Source organism: Vicia villosa, linkage group LG3, assembly GCF_029867415.1.
Source record: "Vicia villosa cultivar HV-30 ecotype Madison, WI linkage group LG3, Vvil1.0, whole genome shotgun sequence".
NCBI lineage: Eukaryota > Viridiplantae > Streptophyta > Magnoliopsida > Fabales > Fabaceae > Vicia > Vicia villosa.
Window position 1 is genome coordinate 57,343,459 of NC_081182.1, and position 17,322 is coordinate 57,360,780.

At 34.9% G+C, this 17,322-nt stretch overlaps 1 protein-coding gene across 2 annotated transcripts; it reads right to left on the reverse strand.

Annotated features, from left to right (window-relative positions):
* Positions 1-293: 293 nt before the first annotated feature.
* Positions 294-11,341, reverse strand: LOC131661552 (DNA topoisomerase 3-beta-like). 2 transcript variants are annotated; one of them, XM_058931132.1, is made up of 15 exons: positions 11,129-11,341; positions 10,995-11,051; positions 10,676-10,779; positions 10,122-10,215; positions 9,131-9,230; positions 8,265-8,496; positions 7,259-7,421; positions 7,053-7,172; positions 6,471-6,550; positions 6,097-6,375; positions 5,370-5,538; positions 4,971-5,099; positions 4,686-4,898; positions 3,561-3,740; positions 294-1,550 (listed from the first exon to the last, which is right to left on the reverse strand). In XM_058931132.1, exons 1-15 carry the CDS (start codon positions 11,150-11,152, stop codon positions 918-920), a joined length of 2,577 nt encoding a protein of 858 aa, XP_058787115.1. In that variant the 5' UTR covers positions 11,153-11,341; the 3' UTR covers positions 294-917. The 2 variants fall into 2 exon arrangements, with proteins under 2 accessions (XP_058787115.1, XP_058787116.1); XM_058931133.1 differs by lacking the exon at positions 11,129-11,341 and having other exon boundaries at positions 10,122-10,210; positions 10,995-11,023.
* Between the last annotated feature and the right edge of the window lie 5,981 nt (positions 11,342-17,322).

Below are 17,322 nucleotides of genomic sequence, written 5' to 3' on the forward strand. Positions count from 1 at the left end.
AATATTAATAAGCATCAACTTTAAAAAAAAAATCTAATAGCTTTTTTATTAATATATTTAACATTATACTTATAAATAATTTATTTTCATTAAGTACAGTAGATATTTATTTCTTAATTTTGTTAATTAATGTCTTCAACAACTTTTATTACTACAGTTGTTAGAATAGCCCATAAAAATTTCAATAACTTTTATTGCCAAAAAATATCAACAACTACAAGATAGAGTAAAATAAAAAGTTTCATTAAAAAAATATTTACTAAAATATATATTTAAAAAACTACAATTATTATGTTCCTTCTAAAGATATTTTCTTATGTATCTTTTATAGAAAAATATAATTTTAAAAATGTATAATAGTATTGTCATTTACGAAATTAAAAGTTTAATTTATTCTAATTTCCTATAGAATTTTTAGTTTTTAAGTTTAGTTCTTACTAAATTTTAATTAAAATTTTTGTCCTCCATTATAATATTGCAGTTTATCAGAAGAAACTTTTTTACAACAAAAATAAATACTCAAAATTGTCCCTATAAAACATAGACTAAAGTGAATAAATTTTATTGAGAGCTGAACATAAAAAGATTGTAATCTTGTAGAGGATTTAGATTTTCTGCTGTTGTAACAGAACAGGAATGTGTGTGGTTGAGTTCTGTGTGTGGTTGAGTTCGTTTTATAACTACATTAATCTAAATAGTTCGAGATGCAAAACAGTGTCCTTTGTTACAACAGACAATCCCCAATCCCACTTAAAAACACATAAATTTGAAAAGTTTCATTTGGTATTTGTTATTGAAATAGACTTGAGCCCAAACAACAAAGAAGATAATTATGCTAAGAACGAATTCATAGTAAATGAATCAAATGATAGTTCAACAAACGTGTTGCAAAAATTTCAAAAACATAAGTTATGAAGCTAGAAATCTCGAAAACTCATTTTCGGATCCATCATTTTACCACCCCGTCCTCTTCCTCTTCCTCCCCTTCCTCTTCCTCTTCCACGTGAACTCATACGCTTGAAGCCTCTCCCATATTTCATCTCCACAAGGGAGTGTAGTAATACATCACAAAGAATGCAACCCCGGTGCAACGTAGCCCCGTCTGCCAGAGGAGTTGTTTTCTTGTTGAAGTCCACTTCTATGATTGAAGAGTCACATTCAAGGCACTTTTCTTTAGTTGTCGAGATTCTATGAGCACCCTCTGCAAGAAAAACTAGGCAATTGCACATATTGCAACAAAGTCGCCATTTGGGAGCACTTATAGGGTCTAAGACAAGTGTCCCACTACATTCTGGGCAAGCACATACACCTTGGGTAACTAAAGAATTTGGGCAAGTGGGATGGGGGCATAGGTTGCATGGCATGCCAGCTCCCTTGCCAATCTTGCCAGAAGTACTAGTTTTAGACGTATTGATGAGTGCTTCGATACCTTCAAATGGGGGATTGCTGTAGCAGTAAGGACATAGCGGGAATGATTTACCCTCTGGGCCAGCCACGGAGCAGATCAAAAGCTCAAAATTGTCTAAAGGACAAGACAGTTCCTTGTACAGCTGCAGAAACAGATAGTGCAAATGAGGATAACACATATAGGGCATGTCACGCAATATAATAAACCAATAAAGACAAACTCAAATGCATAATAAAATGTTTAATGTCGGGTACTATTAACCCACAGGAGCAAAGTTCTTAGACCTCAAATTGCAGATACCCAATACATTTTCATTCATACCTTTGCTCCATACTTCTGTGAGGGTGTCCCAAGTAGTAAAGGAAATAAATGCTTACGTGTTCAGCCAAAGCTAGTATGGAATGAATGATGAAAAGGCATGCTTACGTGTTCAGCCAAACCAGCAACTAGAGAAGTCACTGGTACGTGCTATCTTATTATTTGGGTTGGGCTTAACTCATCCCTACAAAATCGGACTTGTAATGCTATCTCATAATTTGGGTTGGGCCTAACTCATCCCTACAAAACCGGTTTGTAGGGTGAGGATTACCCCCACTTATAAACACAACACGGACCATATCTCTAAGCAATATGGGATTAAATCCACCCCTTCAAACCCAACACAAAGAAGGTGTTGGGAGCTGCAATGAAGGCAAATCAAAGTGCCGCAATTAAGGCGTCTAGTGGCGAACCGCAATTAAGGTGGAAATTCCAACATACTAGTACATACATGTAATGATGGTCATAACAATCTTAAGTCACTGACAGGGCCCGGCTGTTCAATGCAACTACTCTGAGGGAGAGATCTAAGTTTAAAAGCTATAACAAAAATTCTTATAATGAAATGGCAAACTCTAATGGCCTTCTGAAGTAACAATATACGTGCAGATCAGAGGTCTTGAATGCTTAAAATATCAGGGTTTTGTACGACTTCTTTTTAATGATATTTTGTACTATATTCTTTTCAAGGCAAGAGGCACAGATGGTTGAAAGGAAGTTAGGCATAAACAAAACTGATGTAGTACAAGAGAGAGATAGAGAGTACACTTTTACTCTATTGCGAAGAGAGGAGACAGGATGAGAAAATATCTTTACTTTTCAGAATAAAGAGGGGGAAAAAAAGGAAGACTACTAAACTCAACTGTCATAATATTATTTTCTTTTGATAGAAATCATTCACAGTTTACAACAGCTGGACTGTTTTACCAGGGACAACAGGTGAAAACAGCAGGCTTATTGTTCAGAGCTATGTGAAAACATAGGGTTTAAATAGATAGTTTAGGATAACATTAAAATATTAAGAAAATATCCCATAATACCTGGGTTGTATTTTAAAGTTATTTACAATATCTTATATTATCTCTTAGGATTAGTTTTCATATCTATTTATAATATATTAAATCAAAGGTGCAGATGTTAACGTTAAAATTTCAGCTCATTTGTGCCACATCATCGATACTCATATGTGGCATCTCCCAAAACTCATCTCCACTTCTCAATAATCTAAACCACAAGGTCATGAGTTCAAACCTTACAAAGACAAAAATATTTCAATCTAACATTTAAATACTAAATTTCATATATTTTTTTAATATAGTGTCTTTAAAATAATTTTAATTTCGTTCTATTTTAAAAAATTAAATGGTATAGTATTTTTTTCATCATACCATTTACAACAAATAATATTTTCATGTGAAATAAATTCAGTAATCATATTTTGTCAAAACAAATTTTAAACATATATAAAATTCAATAAAAAACGAATCAACTAATTAACAACTGCACATCGCACGGGTCTTAATCTAGTTTATTTATATTCCATGATTTGTTCTACTTTTTTTATTTGATCAGAACTAAGAGTCTAGTAATCATTATGATTAGTTTCCTTATCTAATTAGAATTAATATGGGTCAGTGGCTAGTCTTTTGCATCAAACCATTATTCAAATCTGTTATACTTTCTCCTCCCTCCTTCCTTATGTAATGAAACAAAAATTTCGACTCTTTAAAATATCAAAATATCATGTATGATAAGAAGCAAAGAGGAAAAGACAGGATAAGCTGGAAATCAGATTTTGATACTATTAAACAGGTTATATCATATGATATACTACCTTTATTGTGCCCTTCTGTGGAAGATAATAAACTTCCTCACATGTGCCACAATACAAACGTGGTGGCTGGGCAGAAATATACTTCATATATCGCAAGCATTTACCACATTTACTCATAATACGCCCTGAATCAACAAGTGCAGAAAACTGTGCTTCAAATAGTGCATCCATGGCCTCAATCTGAACCAGATAAAAAGAAACAGAATTAGTAGATGAACAGTGTAAAATACATCCATGAATCAGCAATTTATTTGCAAATATTATGGTGACTCGGGGTCTAATAAATTTGGAGATAAAAGAATATAGAAGGAAACCACAGAACATCTCATGATTTAACAAATCCAACATGCAGCAGCTCACAGATAGATGCTAAAAAGTTCACTCAGAAATCTTCTGGGCCCATATAATTCTACAATAGTATTGTTTCAAAACTTAACCCTAAAATATAACAACTATTCTGCTATACTAATGTAATGACTTAAACATGAATCTTCAAGTAATATGCTGCTGATGTCATATCATACATCAAGAATTAGTACTTGTATTCTAAGAAAGTATATCCTAGACCCCTGTTCGAACGGATACAATTTTATAGAGAAACTTGAAAGGCTATTTTAAAATGAGTCATGTTTGGAAATGTTCCCACAAAAAGTTAAAATCTTAATGCAATTATTTTTTATGTTGGCTTGAAAAAATAGAGAGAGTTATTTAGCATGCTGATAAAATTGGAGTTGTGTCATAATAAATACTAACTTACAAAGTAAGCTCCATAAATTTATAAATAAAAAATTTGACAGAGACAGATGTCAAAAATAAGATGTAAAAGATGGAAACAAACCAGGAAAATAATAGATAACGGGAACATATATAAACATTGCCTAATCCAATTATTCCTATCTAACTGAAAACAGAAACATGAAATCATTTTTAATTTTTAATCAAACAAGTTCAAAACCCAAAGGTAAATGATGTTCAAGTTGGGGAAGGAAACAAATTTAAATCAAGAAACATTATTTAGTTGAGATAAAAATAACAAATGAAAACTTGTCATGCTGCAACAACTAAGAAGAATCATATAGATACATATGAAAACCAAAAACAAGCACTAAAAAGTAGATAGTTAACCTTCTTCACAAAGTAACAAAATTTTTGCTTGAACTGTTCAATTACATGCTGCACCACACGATGATGATCTACCTGGCCCTTAGCAATAAGAGTAATTTGTTGCTCAATAAAGCTACGAATATCGGGCAGGCAGAGGTCTGGATCAATTGATTGATAACCTCTTACTAAAGTTATACCTAATGTGGTTGGGACGAGCTTCCTGCCTGCTTGTACCTGCAATTTGATAAGATGAATATCCAAGCATTATAGAAAATGAAATACAAACCAAAGCTCTATGTCGACTACCTGCACATAATTCCGCTCACATATATTGTTAATATGTACAGGAATTGATGCATCTGTTCCTATTCCATTCTTCTCCATTAGAGAGATCAGCTCACTCTCGGTAAGAAAATCTGGAGGAGTGGTATTCCCCTGTTGAACTTGTGGTGTCAGCTATCAGTAATGCATACAAATATTATGTGACATGAGGTTTAACATTTTATCTTCCATGAAATGGTTATATATGATCCAACCCAAATGTTTTTTATATTTGAATCCAATTAATGACCCATGAACAGACCCACTTGATGGCTTACCCGAAAACGCCACCAACCATCCAAATTAGTAAAACTAACGACAAGTAATCAGGAAATACCGAAACACTACATAAACTGAATTTGAGACAGGAGGTTCCACACTTACTTCATAGAGCTCAACTTTTGATACTTTTATTTTCTGCCCTTTTATAAATGATGGAATACTTTTATCATTTATCGCCAACCAAGGCATAATAGCTGTAAATCCTTTGGTGATAACATGCTGCCCTGTACAATGAAAAGACTCTCCACCTACTGAAAACTCAACCTTTTTCCTGGAAGTAGGACAATAGCGTATAAGAAATCTAATATTAGTAGTTATCTCATTCATGCAATAAGACGAAGCATCTACTGGTGAATATTTGTAAAGGTTCAAACAAAACTTAAGCTTGGATGGAAAAATGCAAATATTATGCCAATATAAATACCAAACAATTATATGATTATGAATTTATGGTAATAGCAACAAAAATAATTGGGGGAAGCCACATCCTGCATCCTCTATCATACGCACTTTTGCAGCAGTCTTACAAGAACAAACTCAGAGAGTGGAAATTTCAATAGGTTCCAGGGCATACATATCATGAACGTAAGAAGAGATATTATCTTGGGCTATTAAGTTGATACAGAATATTTGACATCAGTATTAGTAATTTAGTATTGTTTGCCATTATCATTATCATAATGATTAAATATGATCGAGGAGAGACCACTATAAGTATAAACAAACCAGACGGTCTCAGATAACAATGGAAATTTGTGGAATAACTGAATGAACCAAAACCAGAAAAGGAAATAATCAATAAATGTTGTTGGGACAGTATGGATTTTACCTTACATACTTGCAGTCCGGAGACACTGTCCCTATGAAGTATTGACAGATATATTGGTACAGCTTCCAAGCATCATTTCCTAGCATATCCTCTGATGCAGATCTCATTGGAGTAATGGGAGGATGGTCACCCACATCTGTTCCCGATCGAGGTTTCTGATAACCACTGGTGAGTAGCCCTTCTACATAGTTTCCCCAAGTTGGATTATTTCTTTGTGCAGAGAGTGCACCACGAAAGTCAAATGACGGAGGGTATGCCGTGCTTTCTGTTCGTGGATAACTTAAGAGACATATACAGGAACCAATCAAAGATTATTCCATGCTTTTAAGAAAATCTTACATTATAATACAATAGCTAACAAATTATGTGAAAACCTGATGAAGCCTTGAGTATACAATCGTTCAGCTAGTTGCATAGCTGTCTGAGGACCAAATCCTAGAGCACTTGAAGCAACCTGGAAAGAACAAACATCGTAATCAAGTTGATTTATCAAACAGCTGTACTAAAAAGAAAGCTACATATACAAGAACCATTTCCATTCTCTTAGAAAATGAAGTCAAACTCCTTTGTTCCATTTTTAGCATCACATCATAGGAGAAAAAGATATATTTGGGTTTAAAATGCTACTAAAGAAAGAAAAAAAATTATCAAATATAAACAGATAAGACATTCTCCATTGAAGTGAGAACTTGACAATAGAAAAAGAAAATCCCAACAACCGATTACTCAAGTCCAGCATTACTCATATAACTAGTCCCCAACCAAGGATAAATGTCACTGCAAAAAAGTATTTAGACTGCCACTTGCTGACCCATAAAATGTATTCCCAATACCAGTTAGCTTTGAAGGATATATTTAATATATATAATAATTGAATTTTGCATCTAATAGACATTTAAACTGTTGCTATTACTTGTTATAGAATTGACTACTATCTTCCCCATTTTATCACCAACCTTCAGAAGATTCACTGTGTTTAGACCAACAGGGCGACCTTTGGTTTCCTGTTTTTCTGATATATCAGTCACTTCCAGAATCCCATCTTCAGCAACCAGCTTTTGAAACATCATAGCAACCTGAAAAGACATAAAACTATCAAGTATACGTCTTTCGTAAGTTCATAATAAAGAAACTGATGGTTTGAGAGAATAGGATTATTCACATTTATGTCAAACAATTTGCTGCGTTGCCATTCTAGCAGAATTTCATAGCCACTTTGAATTATGTAAGGGTGCAAACTCCAAAACTTTTCTGGCTTGAAAGTATTTATTTGCAAATACCGCTGCACACAAAATCCTAATGTTGGAGTTTGACAGGGTCCATAGCTGAAATATAAAGCAATTATTAATAATGTCATACATGCTTAACCAATATGATATAATGACAAGTACGTTGGTTGATCAGACATTTAGAGAAACGTGATCATTCCTACAGTTGAATAGAGTTGAGAAGCCAGTAAATCTGGTGGAGTATGATATTGCATTACCGGTTGCCAATGCATATCCAGCCTAGCAACCTAACCAATCTCAATTCCCAAACGTATAATTGAAACATGAACAGGAAAACATATAACTAAGCACATCAAGGTCATAGTAAATGTGTAGTTACTGATTTATTAGAAAGGGATTACCAGCTAGTTGAGTTAAATACTGATAAAGGATCAAATTAGGATACCATGTCATACTATTAATTGTCCTAAAAGCTTGAACTAAAAGAAAGCTAACCTCAAAACCACTTGTACAATTGTGAGAACCGAAAGCTGATCAGTCCAAATATTTTTTTTTTTTTTGGAACTAGCAGAATCAAAATGAAGCCTCAAGCCTGGTGATCTCAATATACTTGGCAGTTTTCTGTGGTTAAGAAGTCCTCAACTATCTGAGATTGCTACAGTTCCAAACCTAAAACTAAGTAACCCCTCACTCAAATCATACTGACTCGCTAATATTTATTGACATTATTATCAAAGCAGGGTATATATTTGAAGCATTGAGTAATGAATCTTTATTCAGTTCATTGTTAATCTGGATTGTGCACAGGATGCAATATTTTACTTTCCAATAAATCTAAAAGAGTGAGAAGCCAACCTTCATCAATTTTTAAATTTAAAGAAAAACTAGTTAGAAAAATGGTGGAGCAGAAAATACAACAGAAGAGAGCAGAAAACTAACGAGATGACTCTGGCATCTAGGTTCCCATATTTCCCCTGGAAAAAACTCGTTTGAAATCGAGTAAAGGCAACTCCAACTTTCAAATCTATCTCTTGTCTGGCATCTACAGCCATTGCTTCATCCCTGTTCGGTCTGACAAGGTTGGCTAGAGCATTCAGAACATCTTTCTCAGTAACAGAAGAAAACCGTGCGCGATAGACATCATTTATTTTGAAACCGGTTGATTCTATAACTGCAACATTCAATATTTCAAACAGTTAAAATAATTGTGGAATGACAAGTATTAGTATGTTAGTCTTAGTATGTGTTGGTGTTTGTTACATTGTTTGAAATTTGATATAAATCGCTAAAAAATCACTAAAAGAAATGGCAAGATTCTGGGTAAAACAATATATCTTAGTTTAAGACAGGGTCAAGTGCTTACATAGGGGAGTGAAATTTAATTATTAAGGTCAAATGGAGGCCATACACAGAAGGCACTGATAATAGGGGAGAAGATTAATTCCTTTTCACAAATCCAAAGTGATATTTAGCATACAAGGCTAATGTTAGCCAAAAAATCCCTTTTTACTACCTAGAGGAATATCTAAGCAAAAAGGACATAACTTAAGGGTGATTGTCTTATACTTTCTTTTTGTGAAGATTACCGACAACTAGGAGTATATTTGCTTGAAGGGCTAAAATTTGTTTTCTCATGAACCAAATAAAAAATCCAGATCATCAAAATAATAATTTGCATTACTAATTTACTATAACAAAAGCACGGAAAGATTACACTTATAAAAGTATCAAAAAATAAATAAATAATAATAATAACAACAACAATGATGGTGACTATGTTAAAAAGAAAAAAAGACAATAATTACCCTCAAAACATATATTCTCTCCTTCACGATCACAATCCAACCACAATACCAAATAATGACAACCACGAGCTTCTTGTTTTAAATGTTTACAAATATGTGCCTGAATGAAACACATGATGTTAATAACTTAAGAGAAATTACTGGAAAAAACCAAATGTAGATGACACATCTCCATATGAAGTCAAACCCAATTATAAGCAACAAGCTTTAATGGAATAACACTTTCAAATATGGGGGTGGGGGCTTCTCGACACCATTAAAAAGGCATTTAAAATAGTATCAACCATCAACTCTCAGCACTGAAATAACAGGTGGTAAAATAAGAAATAATACAAAAGTTCAAAAAACATATGAAAAAGATCCTTCCTAAGAGTCAAGATTAAGTGAAACTTTAAAACAGTGCCTTCTTTGACCAAGTAAACTATGATCTATAGAATAAAAAGATCAAGTAGATTTAAATCAAAAGTATGGTTCATTATTAACACAAAATTGTTTAAAGAATATGTGCTGTCCATATTTAAAGGCAGATATGATCACATATGTTGCATTATGAAAAGATTGTAGCAGTTAGGGAATCAGAGCAATGCAGCGCATGCATTGGGTTAGCATTAGTTAGATCTGTATAAATTCTGATATGAAATTCAAAACCGGTATACCGGAAAACGGCGATATGCGGAGCGTGGCGAAATTGAAACGAGATATCGGATCTCGTATTGGATAGGCAAATTCCGATATGAAAAACCGGTATATCGGCGATATAACTGATATTTGACAACACTGTAAGAGACATATCACCGACAAAAATACTCTTTTGTTACCCTTCTTACTTCTTGTAATGATTAGATAAAGCATCACAAAATGGGGTCTCAGTTGAAAAATACACATAAAAGTTCAATCTATCTTGCCCCAATAGCTCAAAATAATGCATAAATGATTATATGAAATGATATAAAGGAACTAAAACTGAAAAGAAATATTTATGAAGAAATACCTTTGGATTTGATTCAGTCTTTATAATCTGAGCTTGAAAAAGATCTAAGGGATCTGTGGTGGCCCAATCTTGATATTTACCATGAAAATCTACACTAGATCATCAACAAAAGAAATAAAAACTGCAGTGAATACTCAAACCAAACAGGAATGAACATGCCGGTATCAAAAAAACCAAAACAGCATGGTTTGCAAATTGCAATATTAACTGACGTTTATTTTTCAAAATTTTAAGTACATAACAAGACAATTTCTGCCTGCTATATTTCCAATCTAATGACTACAATTTTAACATAAGCCGTACAGATGTTTGTGTCGAACAACTAGGGTTATTTAATAATCACTAGTGCGCTATTTTTCCTTCCAAGAACAGACAAAACAACATCATAATATAAATTTTCCTGTTTTGCCTATAAGTACTCACAGTCACTGACATTTAATCGAGTGTGACTACCACATAAAGAACAAGAAATGACAAAAGAAGCATGAAAGGATCATACAATACTACAGTATATAAATAAGAATATTTTCTTTGTGAATTAGTCGGAAAAGAACCTGAATACATGTCCAATAACTGATGTCACCTTAAAACGCGCATGCCCTCCAAGAAACTTCCCGTCGAATTCATGAACTTCTGTGCTTCCTCTTCTTGTAGACATCTGTTCATATAAATGTGTCAGAAAACGTCACTGACATTGTAAAAATCAACTGAACAGCTGCTTAATTGCATTTTTCAGCAAATTTTCAGCTCATAGTTGTTGAATTATTCATCTTAGGTCGGTTATCTAGCAAAGCAATAAATCCACTAAAATAAACATCAAATTAAACTATTTCTGATTCCTAACAAAATGCTAATGAGAAAGTAGTGGAGTACCTGGCCGTGGGAAAGAGCGGTAGCGATGGAGAGAGCGATGCTAGGTTTCTCTGCGACCTGAAATGAAAAGCACAAAAAAATAGTAAGTAACAAAGATACGAAAACAACGTGTGTTGAAATTGGAGAGTTGATACCATGAGAACTTTGGGATGCGCCATGTTTGTGTAGAACTACTAGTCTCTGCTTCTGCGATTGCGAATCCGTACCAAGTGTTTGTGAAAAAACACCCAGTTTTCAAATTCAAACTAGAGTAATCAAGGGATCATGAAAGGTTTTGCTATTTTCAAATTCACTATTTTAATCGTTCCTTTTTTTTTTTTTAACAGGAATTTGTTCGATTCATTTTATTTGACAGAATAATAAATAAAAGCCCATTTCTCAACCTACCTCGGATATCTTATATGCAAAATTTCAATTTTGTCCCCCTTACTTTCGCAGAAGCAAATCCGAAGATGGAATTAAGGACTTTTCAAAGATGTTTTCTTATTGTTTTATTGTTCATAAATATACACCACTAAATTCTATATATGTTTATTAGGCTTGTAACTCAATAGAGGAAGGGTATCTACCTAAAGTTATTTTTGTAGTGGTCCAAAAGTTACTTCCCTCATATCTTACTCTCGCCAGTGAAAAATTATTTAAACAGAATGAAATTATATGCAAGAATTAGCCAATTTTCTTTCAATTGTTGTGTGCTAATAGTATGCTTTTATTTCTCTTGGTTCGATAAGTAATTGCATTTAAAAGACAACAGTAGGTAAACCAATAAAAATACAATATATAAATAATGTCGGTCAAAGTGTCGAATACATCATCAAATACATACAAAAATGAAATATAAATACATCATCTAATGTAACTATTGAGTATGTCGGGTGTCATCCTGCGCATCTCCTCTACCTCCGCCTCCGAGTTCACCAAGGGCTCTGCTGACTCTACCCCTAGCGTCAAGTGTCCCACGGGTCCTGGCACGATGTCGACGGTACAGAAATGCACTCTCTGCCTGCCTGATCATATCATCCAGCACACACCTAGAAAGCAGTCCCCTCAGAGAATAAACTCTTTGCAATGACTCTAAGGCCCTTGTCAGCTATCTGACAATACAAAGGAAGAAGATCCTGAGTGTGGTTCAACTGAGCCTGATGCGCACGGAGAATCTCCTCGTGGGCTGGTTTGGGTGGACCTCCCTTTGCAACTGGAAGAATGTATGGGTGTGAGACTTTGTAGTACCAGATGATGTATCCCTCGGCACAGCTCTAGTTGTGCTCTGCTACTGTCGCTCGTGCCTCCTCAGGGACCATGTGATGCTCCCAGTCTGCAAAGACCTCATCTAATTTCTTGCGGGTCATGGAGATAGGATCGCGAGATATCATCTGCTTATATCCAAACTAACGCATGACGCGCTCAGGAAGATAACGTACAACAATGATCGAGCTGGCGGCCAACCATCCAGAATACAGAGTTATCTCGTCAAACGAAATCGTCTCCTGGTACTCAGCATAGCAGTAGTACTTGATGTCCTCGGGCGGCCATGCGGTCATGACCGTGCCTGTAGGGATCCGGCACCTGGTTACCTCTAAGGGGGTGAAAGCACTGGCACACGACATGACCTCTGTGTACTCCTCTACCTCTCCCCAACCAATAATGTCTGGGAAGTGTTGTAGTATCCAACCCTGGAAAAAAACGCGGTTATTTTAAAGTACTATAAAAAATATTAAAAAAATAGAAGAGTATAAGATTGTTACCACCAATAGAGTACAGCTGCCCGCAACAGTCCTTGGCTTCCATAGGAATCCCTCTCAAAGTCTGTGGTAGTTGTACGCCAATACAGTCGCTCTCCAGTTGTACTCATGGATATGTGTTATATCCCTCTCCAAGCATACCATTATGTATAGTATGGTAGCCGAGCATACAGAGGTCTCTCATGCCTAATGCTGCTAGTACCTTCTGAAATCATGGCTCGTCTGCGCGAGATCCGTAATCTTCTGCCCATGGTTGTAAAACCTCTGGGGATCCCTACTCTGAAATTTATAAAAAAATCAAACGGTTAGTAATAAGCAAGGTCAGAACTGACGAAAATAAAAAGTAACTAAAAACTAAAATTTTCTCTCAATCTCATATACGCCTAGCTGTATGATTGTCATACCCTTTCAAAAGGGATGCGTCTATAGGACCCCCAGGGTATCAGATAGGCTCTAGCACCACCGGCCCATCTTCATGTCCCTGCGGAGGTGGCACAGCACATCCTGCATCGCCCGTCACTGGCACAGGAATAGAAGTAGAAGAAGTGTCCAACGACGTCTGTAGGGTGGTGGCATCTGTGAGGAACCCTCAGCATCATCTCGGGGTCTCCGTGAAGTAGTAGTAGACGGGGAAGGTCCCTCAACTTGGACAAGTGTAGAATTCATGGATGGAGCGGGTGTATGAACTGGAACAGCAGTTGAGAGCCCCTCAACTGGGACAGATGTAGAAGTCCCGAATGGAGTAGGTGTATCAGGTGAAACAGCAGCCCCATCAGTCACCTGGGATATAACACGTTGTAATACGGTGGGAGAACTGACTTTTAAAGAAATGTCGCGGTTAAGTAAGAGTCGCCACCGACTTTTATTTTATCCAATTTAAAGAAAGGCTAAAATAACAGAAAAAAACTTTTTGAAAGAGATTGAGTTCGGGGGGAAATTATACAAAGGAAAGGTTTAAAGCACCCTTTGTATCCATGGTTATCCATGGGCTCTTAATTGCTTAGCTCACTTTGAAATGTTTGAAATGTTTGGAGTGTCGTGTGTGTTTAGAAAAGATTTTTGAATAAGGACTTTAGCTTGTAAATAAGCGTAGCATTTTGGAAATCGTTTTGAAAAGGAGGTGTGAAAAGTAATTTGAATTTTAGAGCAAGCAATTAGTAGCAACTACCCTAAGTTTTAAAATTTGTTCTTTTAGCTTTTCAGGGCTATCAATACCATTGGAGGGTAGGAAGTCCTTCTATTGGATGTAAATGGTCATCAGAGTTATCGTTCGCCACAAGACTGATCCTACCATAAAGAGGGCAGGTAGTCTTAGGGAAGGATATAATAGTCATTAATCTTTTTTAGGCATCATGCGAGGATACCTTAGCAATTGGGACAAATCATCATTTATCGAGGCAACGTCGAGGGACAGAATTGATGATGAATGAACTGAGGGCAACATTTGCTTCAGGTATCCTCGGGATCGAGGGACTTGACTATTTTATAATAATAATAAGGCAACACGGCAGCAAATAATAAGGCAACAAGGCAACAGGCAACAAGAGAGGTTACCCTAAAGGTGTGTGTGTGGCACAATCACGTGGTTAAATTCAGTTATTTTATCTTGTAATTAGTTATTCTAGGTTAATTCAAGGCTTGCACTCCCTAGGATTACTAACCACGGCAATTAATATTACGGCGAAATAAAAGGCAAAAAACGAAGTCCTACGCTATTACAATAAGCACCTGTGGGCAGAAAAATAAAGGCAGGAATTATAAACCTAAACTATTACAATAAACACCTGCAGGGAAATAGAGGCAAAATATAGAAGGAATATAATTATCTTAGGGTAATCGAATGGCTTGAGCTTTCATCGATCCTTGATCAACCCTAAAAAATAAGAATGAAGAAGAGAAAGGTTAGTGCATTAAAGACATATCAATTATTTACACAAACCCTAATTTAAATCAAAACAGGCAAAGCAGTTAATCTAACATTTTAAATAACTGTTTAGAAATTAAGAAAATTGAACGTGCGATTAAATATGATAGTTAATTATTTTAAATAATTATTGGGTGAATCCTAGTTAATCAATAAAAAACATACATGAAGAATAATATTTTTTATTATTATTAAATACAATTATTCTTAACATTACGAGGAAAAAACGAATCTTCGATTAAATAAGATAAGTAATTATATAAAATTATTATATAATAATATGTTTTAAATAAAATAAATTAAATAAAATAAGAGAAAGAAAAAAAAGAAGTAAATAAATAAAAAAAGATTTATGTAATTAAAACTAAAAAAAATTGAAAAAAAACTTAGCTTTGATTAGGTGTGGCAAGCCTGGGAGTTTCATGATACACCTGCGCTTTCTGGAGCAATGGATCTAATTTGATGGATATCTTACGGTGGCTGGGAGTGAACTCACCATGTGTACGAGTGGGAGAGAGGCGTGGGATCCATGTTCAGCTGTTGAATTAAAAAATAAGGTCGATGTTGGGGATCGAACCCCAGCTCAGTGGGATGCCAACAATATCCCTTACCAGCTGCGCTAAGACGCTTAGTTGAAATCAGAATGAAACACGCGCAATATACATGAATTAAATAATAAAGCTTAAACAAAAAAAGGTTTTGCGCCCTGGTGTCTTCGTCTTCCTCCTGAAGACTGTTTTTCCTGCTACGAATTCACTATGGTTTTGCAACGATTCTCTTCGTAGCTATAACCTGCAAGGCTTCAAAATCATCATGAAAACCTCAAATTAAAAGCCCAGATCAATTATATGTTAATCCCTAAGCATGATAACGCCACTGGTTTTGGGTAATTCGGCCTCTAATCGCATAGCCCCAATTCACGATCCAAGAACCCTAACCATGGCGAAACATGGTTCCTGCACTTAAACACCAATTAAATTGTACAGAAAGATTGCCAACCTAATTCCAAACATGAATATGCATTCAAATGCAATTTATGATGCCCATATATATGAATTCGAAATTAAAAAAAATCATTACAAACCGTGACCGTGTGAGCACGATTTCGGAACTGCCAAGCTTTAGGAGCGATTGGGAAACTTTCTTGGACCTCCAAGGATTGTCTCTGAGTCTTCAATAATCTCTGAATCCTTCTTAAGCACTAGAACCGACTTGGATTTTTTCTTGAACTTATGGAGGTTGGAATACGATTTTCTGGGCAGAAATCCCTATCCTTGAGGTCTGAGCATGCCATGTATTTATAATAGAACTAAGGCAAAATACTCTTTTTAGTCCTGTAAGTTAACCTCGGGGTTCATTTTGGTCCCTTAACTTCAAAAAGTTTCAAATTGGTCCCTTAACTCTTCAAAAGGTGTCATTTTAGTCCTTTTTGTCATATTAGCGACGGAAAAACTCAAGAATCGGTCGCTAAATCGGTCGCTAATATGCCAGAAAGGACTAAAATGACACCTTTTGATGAGTTAAGGGACTAATATGAAACCTTTTGAAGTTAAGGGACCAAAATGAATTCCGAGGTTAACATACGGGACCAAAAAGGGTATTTTGCCTAGAACTAATTAGGTCAATAATTATAGACAAAATCTTGATGAATCAAAGATTGAAGTTTTTTTGGAAAATTTGATTTGTAAAAACTTCTAAACTAGGCCAATTTCAATCCAATCTTTTACCAATCTTCTTTCCACGAAATTGAGTCAAATATATTGTCTAATTGATGATTGAATATGATTGGAATGCTTTTTCCAATCAAATCTTTGCTAATTATCTTATTTATTTGAATTATATCATTTTTTAAATGAATAAAATTCAATATAAAATCAAATAATCAACACAAATTTGTGGCCTTGGGATTGGATCTCTTTGATGACTTGGGTAACAAGATTGGGCCAAAAAAGATTGGGTCCCTTTGCAAAAAGATTCATTTTGGAGCCTTTTATTTCACATTTTTTTCCTTAAAAATGGTCCAACTTTGACAAGGCATATCTCCCTCAATTTTTAAGATATGGAGGAATTCTAGGACTTTTTGGAAACCTCAAGATGTCCTCTACAAGCCACTTTGGAAGCTTTTTTCCATTTGAGGATTTTATCTTAATGATATGGGCTTTGAAAAAAAACTGCTTTTGGTTGACTTTCAAAAATGACCTATAATCTTTTGATCCATATCTCTCAAATGAAGCATTTTAAGACTTGGCATGTGAGATACAAAGTTGTAGAAAATTCAATTTCCTTCAAATTGAACTTTGGATAGAAAAATTCTGATGTTCCATGTGAAAGTTATGGCTGGTAAAAGTTCAGTTGACTTTAGGTCAAAAAACCCTAATTTAGAAACTTTAGGTTTTGTTGATTTCTGAACTTTCCTTGATGAATCATGATCAATCCTTGATCAAATGATGAATGACACTTAAAAATAAGGATGTTGACCAAAAATCATGAATTTTGACTGTACTTTGACTACAGTTGACTTTTAGGTCAAACTAGTCGACTGTTGACTTTCTGAGCAATTGACTGAGCAATCCTTGGAATTGAAGCCTGAATGTTGTCATAGAGATCATTTGAAACATCATAAGCCTTATGAAGTCCCTTACAGACCTTGATTCATTCATTT